This window comes from Hipposideros armiger, unplaced genomic scaffold (assembly GCF_001890085.2).
Source record: "Hipposideros armiger isolate ML-2016 unplaced genomic scaffold, ASM189008v1 scaffold_126, whole genome shotgun sequence".
Taxonomy (NCBI): Eukaryota; Metazoa; Chordata; class Mammalia; order Chiroptera; family Hipposideridae; genus Hipposideros; species Hipposideros armiger.
This window is the reverse complement of record NW_017731476.1, coordinates 2,655,291-2,666,658: the sequence shown is the minus strand read 5'-3', so window position 1 is coordinate 2,666,658 and position 11,368 is coordinate 2,655,291. Positions and strand designations below refer to the sequence as shown.

The following is an 11,368-nucleotide window of genomic DNA, read 5'->3' as shown; positions in this document are numbered from 1 at the left end:
GGAGGCTGCTCAGCCCCCTGAGTAGGCAGCCCCTCTCTCCAGGGAGGTTAATGACGCCAGAAGCCTGAGGGTGCAGCTGCGGGTGCAGCACCTCTATTACCACGACAAGCTGCTGCCGGTCAGCCGGATCCTTACTCACCCCAAATACTACACATTTTGGAACGGGGCTGACATCGCCCTGCTGAAGCTCAAGGACCCTGTGAACATCTCCAGCCATGTTAAGGTGGTCACCCTGCCCCCCGCCTCGGAGACCTTCCCCTCAGGGACCGTGTGCTGGGTGACAGGCTGGGGCGATGTGGACAATGGAGGTAAGTGTCAGGGACAGCTGAGGTGCTCAGGGGAGCTGGGACCAGTAACACCCATGACCCAGCTCTGGGGTTCCCATGGGGGATGGGGCCTGACAGCTGGCTGAGGGCTGTGATTGCCTCCCCGCTGACACTGCGTGCTCTCCTCTCACCCCACAGTACCTCTCCCACCACCATTCCCCCTGATGCAGGTGAAGGTCCCCATTGTAGAAAACGGCATTTGTGACACAAACTACCACACTGGCCTGTCCACGGGGGACAATGTCCAGATTGTCCGTGATGACATGATGTGTGCAGGAATCACGAACAAGGGTGTCTGCCAGGTGGGCCCGTGTCCTCACCACAGCCCCCACCAGCCCTGGCCTCGCGAGCCACTGCTGACCCCTCTCCTCCCCAGGGCGACTCCGGAGGGCCCCTGGTCTGCAAGGTCAACAACACCTGGTTACAGGCAGGTGTGGTCAGCTGGGGCAAAAGGTGTGCCCAGCCCAACGGACCCGGCGTCTACACCCGAGTCACCTACTACCTGGAGTGGATCCGTCAGTATGTCCCGAAGAAACCCTGAGCCTGTCCCTAAGGCTGCCGCTGGCATCTGTAGAGAAGCCAGGTCCCTCCTGTCCCCTCACCACTGCTTCCTGCCCAGGTGGTGATCTTCCCATCCTCCCTGTCCCCTGCCCTGTCCCCTGCCTCTCCAGCTCACACACTGATCCTCATTAAAGAGCATAGAATACACACGTGGCTGGGCCCTGTGTCTGATTGTGGGCATCACTGAGGGGCAGGGAAGGGGTTCCGGGACAGCCCGGCACAGCCACTGTCACTGCGGGGTGCCCAGCCTGAGCTCCAGGTGTTGCTGTGAGGATGGTCCCTTTTCCAGGCTCTGGTGCCCGGGTTTGTGTCTCTTGGGTGAGTGGTCACGTGTATTCGGGACACAGAAAGCAACACAGACCATTTAAAAGATTCTACTTTGAGCTCTGTGCAACAGCAGTTCGAGTCCCGCCCGAGCTGAGCAGCCACTGAGCTGCCAACAGGTGGCAGGATGGCTCAGCTAAAAAAATAAAATAAAATAAAAATAAATAAAAGATGATTCTAGGGTTGTCAGGTACCCAGCAATGGGGTCACGATACACAGCGTTGTTGCCCACACCCCATGTCCGTCTAACCATGCAGCACCCCCCCACACACATAGCACTGTCCCCTGCACCCCTGCCTCTCTCAGGCCACACTGCGCATGTGCACATGGGAATAGTGTGTCTGCCTAATTTCCCCATTTCTGTGACTGATCAATTGTAACACTTTGGAGCCTTGCGCTTCACTTGACACCATGTTGTGCTGTTCTCCCATGGCTGTGTGTAGCGAGGTCACCATTTCTCACCGTTGTGTTGGCTCCCAGGGGGAGTCTAGTCCAGTGTCCAGACTGCCACAGGGGACTTGGGGTGTCCCCAGTCAGGGCCTTAGGACCTGGTAGCCCGGATGATCCTGTGCACACACCTGGAATGTATGCGGCATGTGCCACTGAGGGGTCTGCTGAGGCCATGGGGTCCGCGCACCCTCCATTTCCGAGATGCCAGGTGGGTTTAGCAATGGGGTTGGTGCCACGTCACTTCCAATTCACCATTCTGGTAGGGGAGGATGGCATCTCATGAAGTTCTTAATTAGCATTTTTATCATTTTTGATTGGGGGAGCCCCTTTCTCAGTCGGGGCTCTTGCCCTTGGTAGGACAGGGGACAGCTGTCCACCTTCAATAGCAGGGACGGTGTCCTCAGGGGCATGGTAGAATCCACGCCCAAGGATTCTACCATCTTGGATGGTCCAGTCATTGGGCACCTTTTCCCGTCAATGCTCACGGCAACAGGTCGGGTGGTTTTCTGCATCAGGCTGCTGTGCATTTCAGGTTGTCTTGTGGGCAGATTCCCACAGCCCACAGCTCCGCTCCCCACAGTGCAGACTGGGTTCCAAGTGGGAATGGCCTCGCCCCCACTCATCCTGCGCCCTCACTGCTGTGGAAACCATGGTGGGGGGGAGGTTGTAACCCTCTTTATTTTCATCTGTATTTATTTTACTGTAGCCGTAACACATGCTCATCCTAGCGTGTGAAAGACAAGATGAGGATGCCTTTATCACCACTTCTATTCAACACGGTATTGGAACTCCTAGCCACAACAATCACACAAGAGAAAGAAATGAAAAGCATCCAAATTTGAAAGAAAGAAGTAAAACTCTCCTTACTTACAGATGACATGATACCATACATAGAAAACCCTATTGATGCCACCACCAATTAGAACTAATAAATGACTTCAGTAAAGTAATAGGATATAGAATGATGATATGGAAATCTGTTGTATTTCTATACACCTATAATGAATGATCAGAAGTGGAAATTAATAAAACAATTCTGGGGCCAGCCCTGTGGCTCAGTTGGTTAGGAGTGTGGGCTCTGAGCAAATGGGTCACTGGTTCGGTTCCCACATGCGCCAGTGAGCTGTGCCCGAGCTGAGCTGCCGCTGAGCTGCCAAAAGGTGGCAGGATGGCTCAGCTGGTGAGAGCACATGCTCCTAACGGCAAGGTTGCTGGTTCGACTCCTGCATGGGATGGGGGGCTGTGCCCCACTACAACTAAGATTGAACACAACACCTTGAGCTGAGCGGGTCAGCAGGCCGGACGGCAACCGGACTTGGAGCTGGGCTGGCTGCGCTCTCCACAGCTAGGATTGGGGGACAACAACTTGGCTGTTTCCCTTCTCCAATTCCCCAATAAAATCTTTACAAAAAAATTCCATTTATAATTGCATCAAAAGGATAAAATGCCAAGACGTAAATTTAATTAAAGTGGTGACAGACCAGTATTCTGAAGAGTGTAAGACAATGAAGAAAGAAATTAAAGAAGATACAAATAAATGGAAGGATATACCTTGCTCATGGATTGGAAGGATTAATATTGCTAAAATGTCCTTACTACCTAAAGCAATATGCAGATTCAATGTAGTTCCTATTAAAACACCAAGGGTATTCTTCTCAGAATTAGAACAACCAATTCTAAAATTTATATGGAACCACAAAAGACCCTGAATAGCCAAAGAAACCTTAAGAACAAAGTGGGAGGTATCATGCTCCCTGTTATCAAACTACACTATAAAGCTACAATAATCAAAACAGTTGGGTACTGGCATAAAATCTATCTATCTATCTATCTATCTATCTATCTATCTATCTATCTATCTATCTATCTATTCATCCATATATCAATGGACTAGAATAGAGAGTCCAGAAAATAATCTTCACTTATATGGTCAGTTAACCTACCAAAGGATATATAATGGGGTGAAGACAGTTTCTTCAATAAGTGGTGTTGGGAAAACTGGACAGATACATACAAAAAATGAAATTGGACCACTTTCTTACACCATATACAAGAATAAACTCAAAATGAATTGAAGACTTAAATGTCAGACCTGAAACTGTAAAACTCTTACAAGAAAACATAGGTGATAAACTCTGACATTGATGTCAGCAATACATTTTTGGATTTTTCTCTTTGGGCAAGAGCAACAAAAGAAAAAATAAACAAATGGGACTACATCAAACAAAAACGTTTTTGCACAACGAAGGAAACCATCGACAAGACAAATAGACAACCTTTCGAATGGGAGAAGATATTCACCAATGATACATCCAATAAGGGGTTAATACCCAAAATACATAAGGAGCTCATACAACTTAACACCAAAACAAAAAAACAAACAACCCTCCCCCCAAAAACAAAAACTAAACTCCACAACAATCCAATTAAATAAAATGGGCAGAGGACCTGAATAGACGTTTCTCCTAAGAGGACATACAGATGGCCAACAGACACATGAAAAGATGGTCAACGTCACTAATCACCAGAGACATGCAAATCAACACCACAGTGAGATACCACCTCACACCTGTCAGAATGGCTACCATCAAAAAATTAACAAACAGTGTTGGCGAGGATGTGGAGAAAAGAGAACATTGATGTACTATTGGTGGGATTGTAAATTAGTGCAGCCACTACAGAAAACACCGTATGAAGATTTTTAATTTTTTTCTCAAAAAATTAAAAAAAGAGCTGCCATATAACCCAGAAATAATAATTCCTCTTCTGGGTACGTAACCATAGAAAACAAAAACACTAATTCGGAAGGCTATATGACCCATGTGTTCATTACAGCATTACTAATAATAGCCAAGTTATGGCAGCAATAATCCATGAGCAAGGTATATCCTTCCATTTATTTGTATCTTCTTTAATTTCTTTCTTCAATGTCTTACAGTCTTCAGAATACAGGTCTGTCACCACTTTAATTCAATTTATGTGTTGGCATTTTATCCTTTTGATGCAATTATAAATGGAATTTTTTTTGGTAAAGATTTTATTGGGGAATTGGAGAAGGGAAACAGCCAAGTTGTCCCCCAATCCAAGTCATGGGAGCTACTGATAACTTGGTTATCAGTAGATGAAATGGATAAAGAAGATACAATGGAATATTATTTAGCAATAAAAAAAATGAAATCTTGCCACTTGTGACAACATGGTTGGACCTAGAGGGTGTTATCCTAAGAGAAATAAGTCAGAGAAAGACAAATACCATATGATCTCACTTATATGTGGAATCTAAAAAATAAAAGAAATGAATAGAAAAAAACAGAAATAGACCCATAGATATAGAGAACAAGCTGATGGTTGTCAAAAGGGAGGGGGTAGAAAGAAGGGAATTAAAAAGAAAAGAGGGGGCCGGTCGGTGGCTCAGTTGGTTAAGAGCACGAGCTCTGAGCAACAGGGTTGCCAGTTTGATTCCCACATGGGCCAGTGAGCTGCGCCCGACCTGAGCGGCCGCTGAGCTGCCAACAGGTGGCAGGATGGCTCAGTTGGTTAGAGCGCATACTCTTAACAACAAGGTTGCCGGTTTGACTCCCTCATGGGATGGTGGGCTGTACCCCCCCAGCCCCCCTGCAACTATTATAGATTGAAAGCGGTGACTGGACTTGGAGATGTGCTTGCGCCCTCCACAACTAAGATTGAAGGACAACAACCTGACTTGGAGCTGATGGGTCCTGGAAAAACACAATGTTCCCCTTCCCCAATTCCCCAATAAAAATCTAAAAAAACAACAACAAAGAAAAACCAGTTAAAAAACACAGGAAAGAAAAATTACGAAAAAAAAAAAAAAGGGCAATTTGGCCACAAAGGAAAAAAAAAAATCAAAAGCTTCATGGAGGAGGGGCCCTTGAGCGGGATTCCCACGCCTCACCCCAGCGTCGCGGGAGGATGACTCTCTCCAGGCTTGAGAGATGGTCGGAACAGAAATAGGCCGGTGAGAAGAGGCAAGGCATGTTGTAGGGATGCTGTCCCCATAGGGAAGGAAGGGGAAACTAATTTGGCTGGAGAAGAGGGGGAATGCACGTGGATTAGAGAGAGAGAAAGCCAGAGAGTACACACACACTCAGGGCTGAGCTTCTGCTGTCATGTTCTGCTCCAAGATCCCTAAATATCGCTAGTATTTTTTTTTTAAACCACAGAAATCAAAGGCACACACTCCTGTGTTCCCAGAGATCCTCTTTTGAGTCCCTTGCTGGTGGCGAACCTATGGGTAGGCACATATTTGGCTTCCTTTCCTTCACATCATTTTCCACTACTTACATATTAGAGATTCCTTGGAACTCAGTGTTAGGTCACATTACATTTTTTTAAAAGGGTGCAAAAAAACCAGAAGCCCACTCCCGGCTGAACCCAGAGACATTTTTCCCCTCCCTGGGAAATTGGGAGACATATCTGTGTCTTTTCTGAGACTGGCAGTCTTCCCCCACGTGCACACAGCTCTCCCCACACACATTTTGCAAAACCTTCTTCAAACCTCAGGCTCTCCTGGATGACTGCTTGAAGGTGGTCTGCAGGCAGCATGGCAGAGGGATGCCAGGCTCCCAAAGGGCCATGAACAGGGGCCAGGGAAGGACCCAGGGAACACCCCCCACCCAGGTCTAAGACCTGGAACACCACAGGCTTTCAGGGACCACCCACTCCACATGTTCCCAGATGAGTCCTGCCCTTGGAGGCTGTGGTCAGGGGTGACCACACATTTGGCTCTTCCAGATGACAACATATTCCCTGGAGAAGGCTGGGTCCCCAACAGTCCCGTGGCCCTCTGACAGCCCTGCCCACCTTCTTGTAGCCAGAACTTTCTTTAGCCTGAAATTGGAGCCTTCGTTTCAGAGTTAGTAGCTGTGGGAATCACAGGGGCAGGTGTCATCAGTCTCAGGTGCTGGGATCCAGGCCCATGGGGGGCATCTGTCACCTCCCCTGGGCGATTGGTACCAGGAGAGCAGGATCATGGGCTGGGGGAGGTGACGCAAGGCAGAGGAATGGCAGCTGCTGGAAATGCACCCCCAACTCAGCATAAAGACACTTCCCTGAAACCCAGGCCAGGTTGGCGCCCCGCTCCTTGACCTTTTCTTCCTTTATTGTATCTATCATTCTCTCTAATATCCATCATGACCCACATCCTTCACAGCAGCACACACTCCCGGAGGCTGTCCTCTGCCTGTGCAGGCCCCAGCCCTGCCCACTCTTGGGGAGGCTGTGTCTTGTTATGAGACTGACCATAAGCTACCAACGGCCCCACTGAAAGGAGGAGACCTGTTTGGCCACAGCACGGGACCCGGAGTAGAGCTGGCTGCTCGGTGCCCACTTCCTGTGTTAAAAGGATATATGAGGCCCTGGAGGGGTGACAGGGAGGGGTAAACCAGAGAGACGGCACTGAAGGAGCAGTTCGCGCCCATCTGAACATACGCCCGATCCTCAGGCCCCAGGTCCTGGGAGCTCGTGCTGGGATCCAAGCTCTCTCCCTCCAGGGGCCCCGTGCAGATGCTGTGGCTGCTGTTTCTGACCCTCCCCTGCCTGGGGGGCTCCATGCCCATGACCCCGGGTGAGTCCTGACTCCATCCTGTGCTTTTGGGGCTCCCAGGACCAGCCCTAGGGGACTGGGGGGACCATCCCTTGTGAAAAGCTTCACCTGTCCCCGAGCTCTGGGCCCTGATGGCCCTTCTACGTGTTTCCTCAGACCCTGGCTCAGGACATGAGCTGGTGGGCATCATCGGGGGGTGCGATGTCTCAGCCAGGAAGCATCCGTGGCGGGTCAGCCTGAGGTTCTTCAATATGAACCATGGCCTGTGGCAGCACGAATGTGGGGGCTCCCTCATCCACCCCCAGTGGGTGCTGACTGCCGCCCAATGTGTTGCGCCGTGAGTAGTGCCCATTCCCGCCTCCATCCCCATGGCTGGGTCCAGGGGTGTGGGGGCAGAGGTGGGGAACATGTGCTGTGTGCAGGGTCCTCTGCAGGAGGTGGGCTTCCTGGGGGCCCTTCCCCAGCTCTGACCCCCTACGCCCCAGCCTCCTCTGAGAAGCTCCTGGTCTCTGTCCCCCAGGGAGGACTTGGAGGCTTGTAGCTTCAGGGTTCAAGTCGGGCAGCTGAGGCTCTATGACCACGACCAGCTGCACAAGGTGGTTAAGATCATCCGCCACCCCAACTTCAACTACAGCCTGTCTGCCAAGGGGGGCTCGGACATCGCACTGCTGAAACTGGCGGCCCCTGTGCCACTCTCAGAGCTCGTCAGCCCTGTCACCCTCCCGTCTGCTGAACTTCAAGTTCACCCGGGGACAATGTGCTGGGTGACTGGCTGGGGTGACATCGCAGACAACTGTAGGTATTTGGGAGGCTTGGTGAGATAATGAGGGCTGGGCAGCGGGGTTTTTACAGAAAGTGGCTCACACTGTAAACTTTTGGGGTCCCCGGCGTGGGTGCGACACCTGGGATTTAGGCAGGAAGTTTCTGGGACAGATGCCGGGAACTGGGCACTTGCTCCGGGTGGCCCTGGGCAGGCCGTTCTGGGTTTCGATTCAGACCACAGCCTGAGGGCAGATGGCATCGTCCTGTCACAGCAGAGAAAGTCTGGGGTCCAAGATCCCAGGCTACCCTGTTGCTGAAGCAGAATTTGCACGGGGTGCCCGTGAGTCCTAATGCAGCTGCCAGGAGAAAACTCTCTCCTCGGTTGTTCTGTCCTCAGGCCCCTGGAGCCCAGACTCTGGCCGATGGAGTCCTGAGTCCCGGAGCTGGAAGGGCATCTAGGCTTTTGGATGCTGTGTGATCGGACCCCTACCGTAGTGGACGTGGGGGAGCTCAGTCCCAAATTCCCGGGTCAGGGCCCCCAGAGGGGCTCCCCATACCCTCTGCTGATGGCCAGGCGTGGCCCAGGAATGAAAGCAGTACCCGTGCTGCTGGGGAGAAGCAGGGGCTGGGACCAGCCCTGGTTCTCAGCCAGCCCCTCCCCACAGCGCAGCTGGCCCCGCCCTACTACCTGCAGGAGGTGACGGTCCCCATTGTGGGGAACCAGGTCTGTGACCAGCAGTACCAGGAATCCTTTTCACATGACAATGACCAGGCCATCAAGGATGATATGCTGTGTGCCGGGAGTGAGACCAGCGGCTTCTGCCAGGTGAGACTCCCCGTCCCCCGTCTCCTCTGGACCCACCAGACCTGTTGCCTTGAGAAGCACATGCTGACTCTTGCTTTTCCCCACAGGGTGACTTTGGGGGCCCCCTGGTGTGCAACTGGAATTGCACCTGGGTCCAGGTTGGGGTCGTGAGCTGGGGCCAGCCATGTGGTTGCAGTGACTTCCCTGGGGTGTACGCCCGAGTGACGAGCTACGTGCCCTGGATCCAGCAATATGTCCCTCTGCTCTCCAGGCCCTAGACGGGGCCGGGTGGGGTCTTTATAATGGGGAGACCCTCAATCCTCCTTGTCTCTTGGGATTCTGTTTTTCCTGGGGGGGGGGAGCAGGTGTGGGGCCCCAGAGGTGGAAAAAAATCCCAGGAACCACAGATGATGGCTTGTGATTTGATTCTCATTAAAGGACGTGGGAAAATTGCTTCGAGGCTGCTGTGTGCTAGATTGTGGTGCATCTGGGGACCCTGGGGGGGGGGTGCTGTTTGGGCATTGGTTGGCTGGGGCTGCTGCTGGGGTCCCTGGTGCTGGCATCTTCAGGCCAGGAGATGGGTGGCCCCCTGCCTGTGAGCACAGGTGCTCCATGCTCCTCTCCCTGCAAGTGTCTACCACAGGAAGTGCTGTGTCTCAATTGTGGCTTCAGTCTCAGACCCACAGACTTCCTCTCACCTTCCTTGTCCTGCCCCCCCACTTCCAGAGCCCCCTCATGGTACTCACCAGGCACTGTCCCTTCTGCCACAGACCTCCTGGTTCAGCGCAGCGTGGATGCGAGGAGATGGTGCAGGACGGTGGTGGGTGGTGCTGGAAAGACCAGACCCAGTGGGATTCCCACAGGTCCTGTTTCCCCAGGTTCTTTCAGACAATCCCCTCCTCCACTCCTGGAAGATGCTATAGACGATCTCCTCCCTTGAGGGCACCAGATTGTCTTTCTGGATTTTGAAAGTCCTGTCTGACCTAAGTCAAATGTCCCTGGTTCATTCCACAAATGGGTCCTGTAAGCCTTGACCCCTAAAGCCCTTCCTGTGGGGGCAGTATCGGCCCAGAACGTTCCCCGACAACTTCACTGGGAAAACAGTGGCTTCCATTGTGCCTCTGGATTTTCTGGCTGTTTGTGACGTGATGTGTCCCACGTTTGGCCACCTTGGACACTTGGCCGAGGGCATTCAGAGGTGCCTCTGAGTGACACTGGGGGTCACTCAGGGTCTGTGGGAGCGAGCCCTGGGGATGGCAGGAGCCCAGTGGGGAGGGAGTGCGGACTCCAGGTCCCTGCTTCAAACTCTGCTCTGTCTCTACCTGGCCCCCAACAACACCCCTTTCCCCTGACCGCAAGGGAATCCCATGAAGAATCAACTTCCGTGGAAAAGAAACTGCTCCCTGGGGTTCTGTCCCTATGTCTTCCTGAGGCCTGTGATGGGGCTGGGCACAGGCTGGGTGATGCTCGTGGCTGCCCAGCATCTGAATGACCTCCGAGCGCTGAGCCCATAGGTGGGGGTGGGGGTCCACATGGGACAGACAAGGGTCCCAGTCTGTGATCCTGAGGCCCGTGGTGTTGGGGAAGAGAAGGGGCCTTAACACTCATTGCTTCACCCATGCGTCTCTATGTCATTGTCACGGAATGGTCAGGCAGAGTGGTGGTTTGGTATTAGGTGGCACTGGGTTGCCGCCACCTCCACCCCCGCATTGCAAGTCAAAGCCTAAGGGCTCAAAAGCCTGTTAGTGCCCGTGATCATCCCCCTGCCTCTCTCAGTATTACCCGCTCCCTGATGTCCTTTCCCCCTCTTCCCACTGTTGGTAGTTGTGACCTCAATGCTACCCACTCCCACTCGTGCCCCAGGTGCGTGGCTGAGCCTGGGGCTGGGCCTCCCCCCAGGACAGGGTGGAGGTGGCCCCAGACCACCTTTGCTGACACTCAGGTTCTCAGAGGGATAACCCGGCTTCCGGAAGGGGGAGAGGGAGGCGCAAAGAAAAGACTCACGTCTGACATCCTGCCGAGAAAGAGGCTGTTTACAGAGGCCACTACAGATCCGGACATCTGTGGAAACAGAGTCGATTAGTGATTGCCCAGAGCTGGGGGCGTGGTGGCAGGAGTCGGCTGTGACAGTGAGAGAGCTCAGGCGTTCTCTTCAAGGTGATGAAAATGTTGTAAAATGACTGTGGTAATGGTGGCACATTTGTGGAAGTCCTAAATCCCACTGACTTGTACACTTTAAATGAGTGAATTGGATGGAGTGAAACTCTATCTCAATAAAGCTCTTTTTAAAAAACCCAAATAAACATTAAACTGAAACAAACATTGTTAACGAGCCCAGAGCTCTCATTCTCCTGGTTAATTCCCAGCTGTAAATCCACAACACATGTCTGGAGATGCTACTGAGATGCCCGTGTCCTCAAACATGGGGAAATCCAGGGCACCCCCCTCTCTGCCTCAGGACTTGGGGTCTTCAAAAGAGACAGTGACCGAGTCTGCAGCAGGACCCCACTGGGCGTTAGTCACAATTTAGGGGCCCACTGTCCAGCCCCTCCCAAGTTTGGGGAGCCCCCTGTT

The 11,368-nt window shown here is 52.2% G+C and overlaps 2 protein-coding genes across 2 annotated transcripts in view; both read left to right on the top strand.

Annotated features, from left to right (window-relative positions):
- Positions 1-1,034, top strand: part of LOC109385831 (tryptase alpha/beta-1-like) — a 23,209-nt gene extending 22,175 nt beyond the window's left edge. Inside the window, exons 2-4 of the mRNA XM_019648451.1 lie at positions 26-308; positions 465-628; positions 703-1,034. Coding sequence (XP_019503996.1) covers positions 26-308; positions 465-628; positions 703-867 — 612 coding nt within the window. The 3' untranslated portion in view covers positions 868-1,034. The remainder of the gene's footprint in view (positions 1-25; positions 309-464; positions 629-702) is intronic.
- Positions 1,035-7,051: 6,017 nt separating this feature from the next.
- On the top strand, positions 7,052-9,234 carry LOC109385851 (mastin-like). The gene is made up of 5 exons (XM_019648479.1): positions 7,052-7,248; positions 7,384-7,564; positions 7,748-8,022; positions 8,655-8,815; positions 8,902-9,234. The coding sequence occupies exons 1-5, from the start codon at positions 7,188-7,190 to the stop codon at positions 9,070-9,072; spliced, it is 849 nt and encodes a 282-aa protein (XP_019504024.1). The 5' UTR covers positions 7,052-7,187; the 3' UTR covers positions 9,073-9,234.
- The last annotated feature ends 2,134 nt before the right edge of the window (positions 9,235-11,368 follow it).

What these genes read in the sequence shown, in the direction of transcription:
- LOC109385851 (XM_019648479.1), top strand. Translation starts at nt 7,188, where the DNA reads ATGCTGTGGCTGCTGTTTCTGACCCTCCCCTGCCTGGGGGGCTCCATG. An exon ending in GCCGCCCAATGTGTTGCGCC is followed by an intron (nt 7,565 to 7,747) that starts GTGAGTAGTGCC and finishes TCTGTCCCCCAG; the next exon opens with GGAGGACTTGGAGGCTTGTA. An exon ending in GGGTGACATCGCAGACAACT is followed by an intron (nt 8,023 to 8,654) that starts GTAGGTATTTGG and finishes CCCTCCCCACAG; the next exon opens with CGCAGCTGGCCCCGCCCTAC.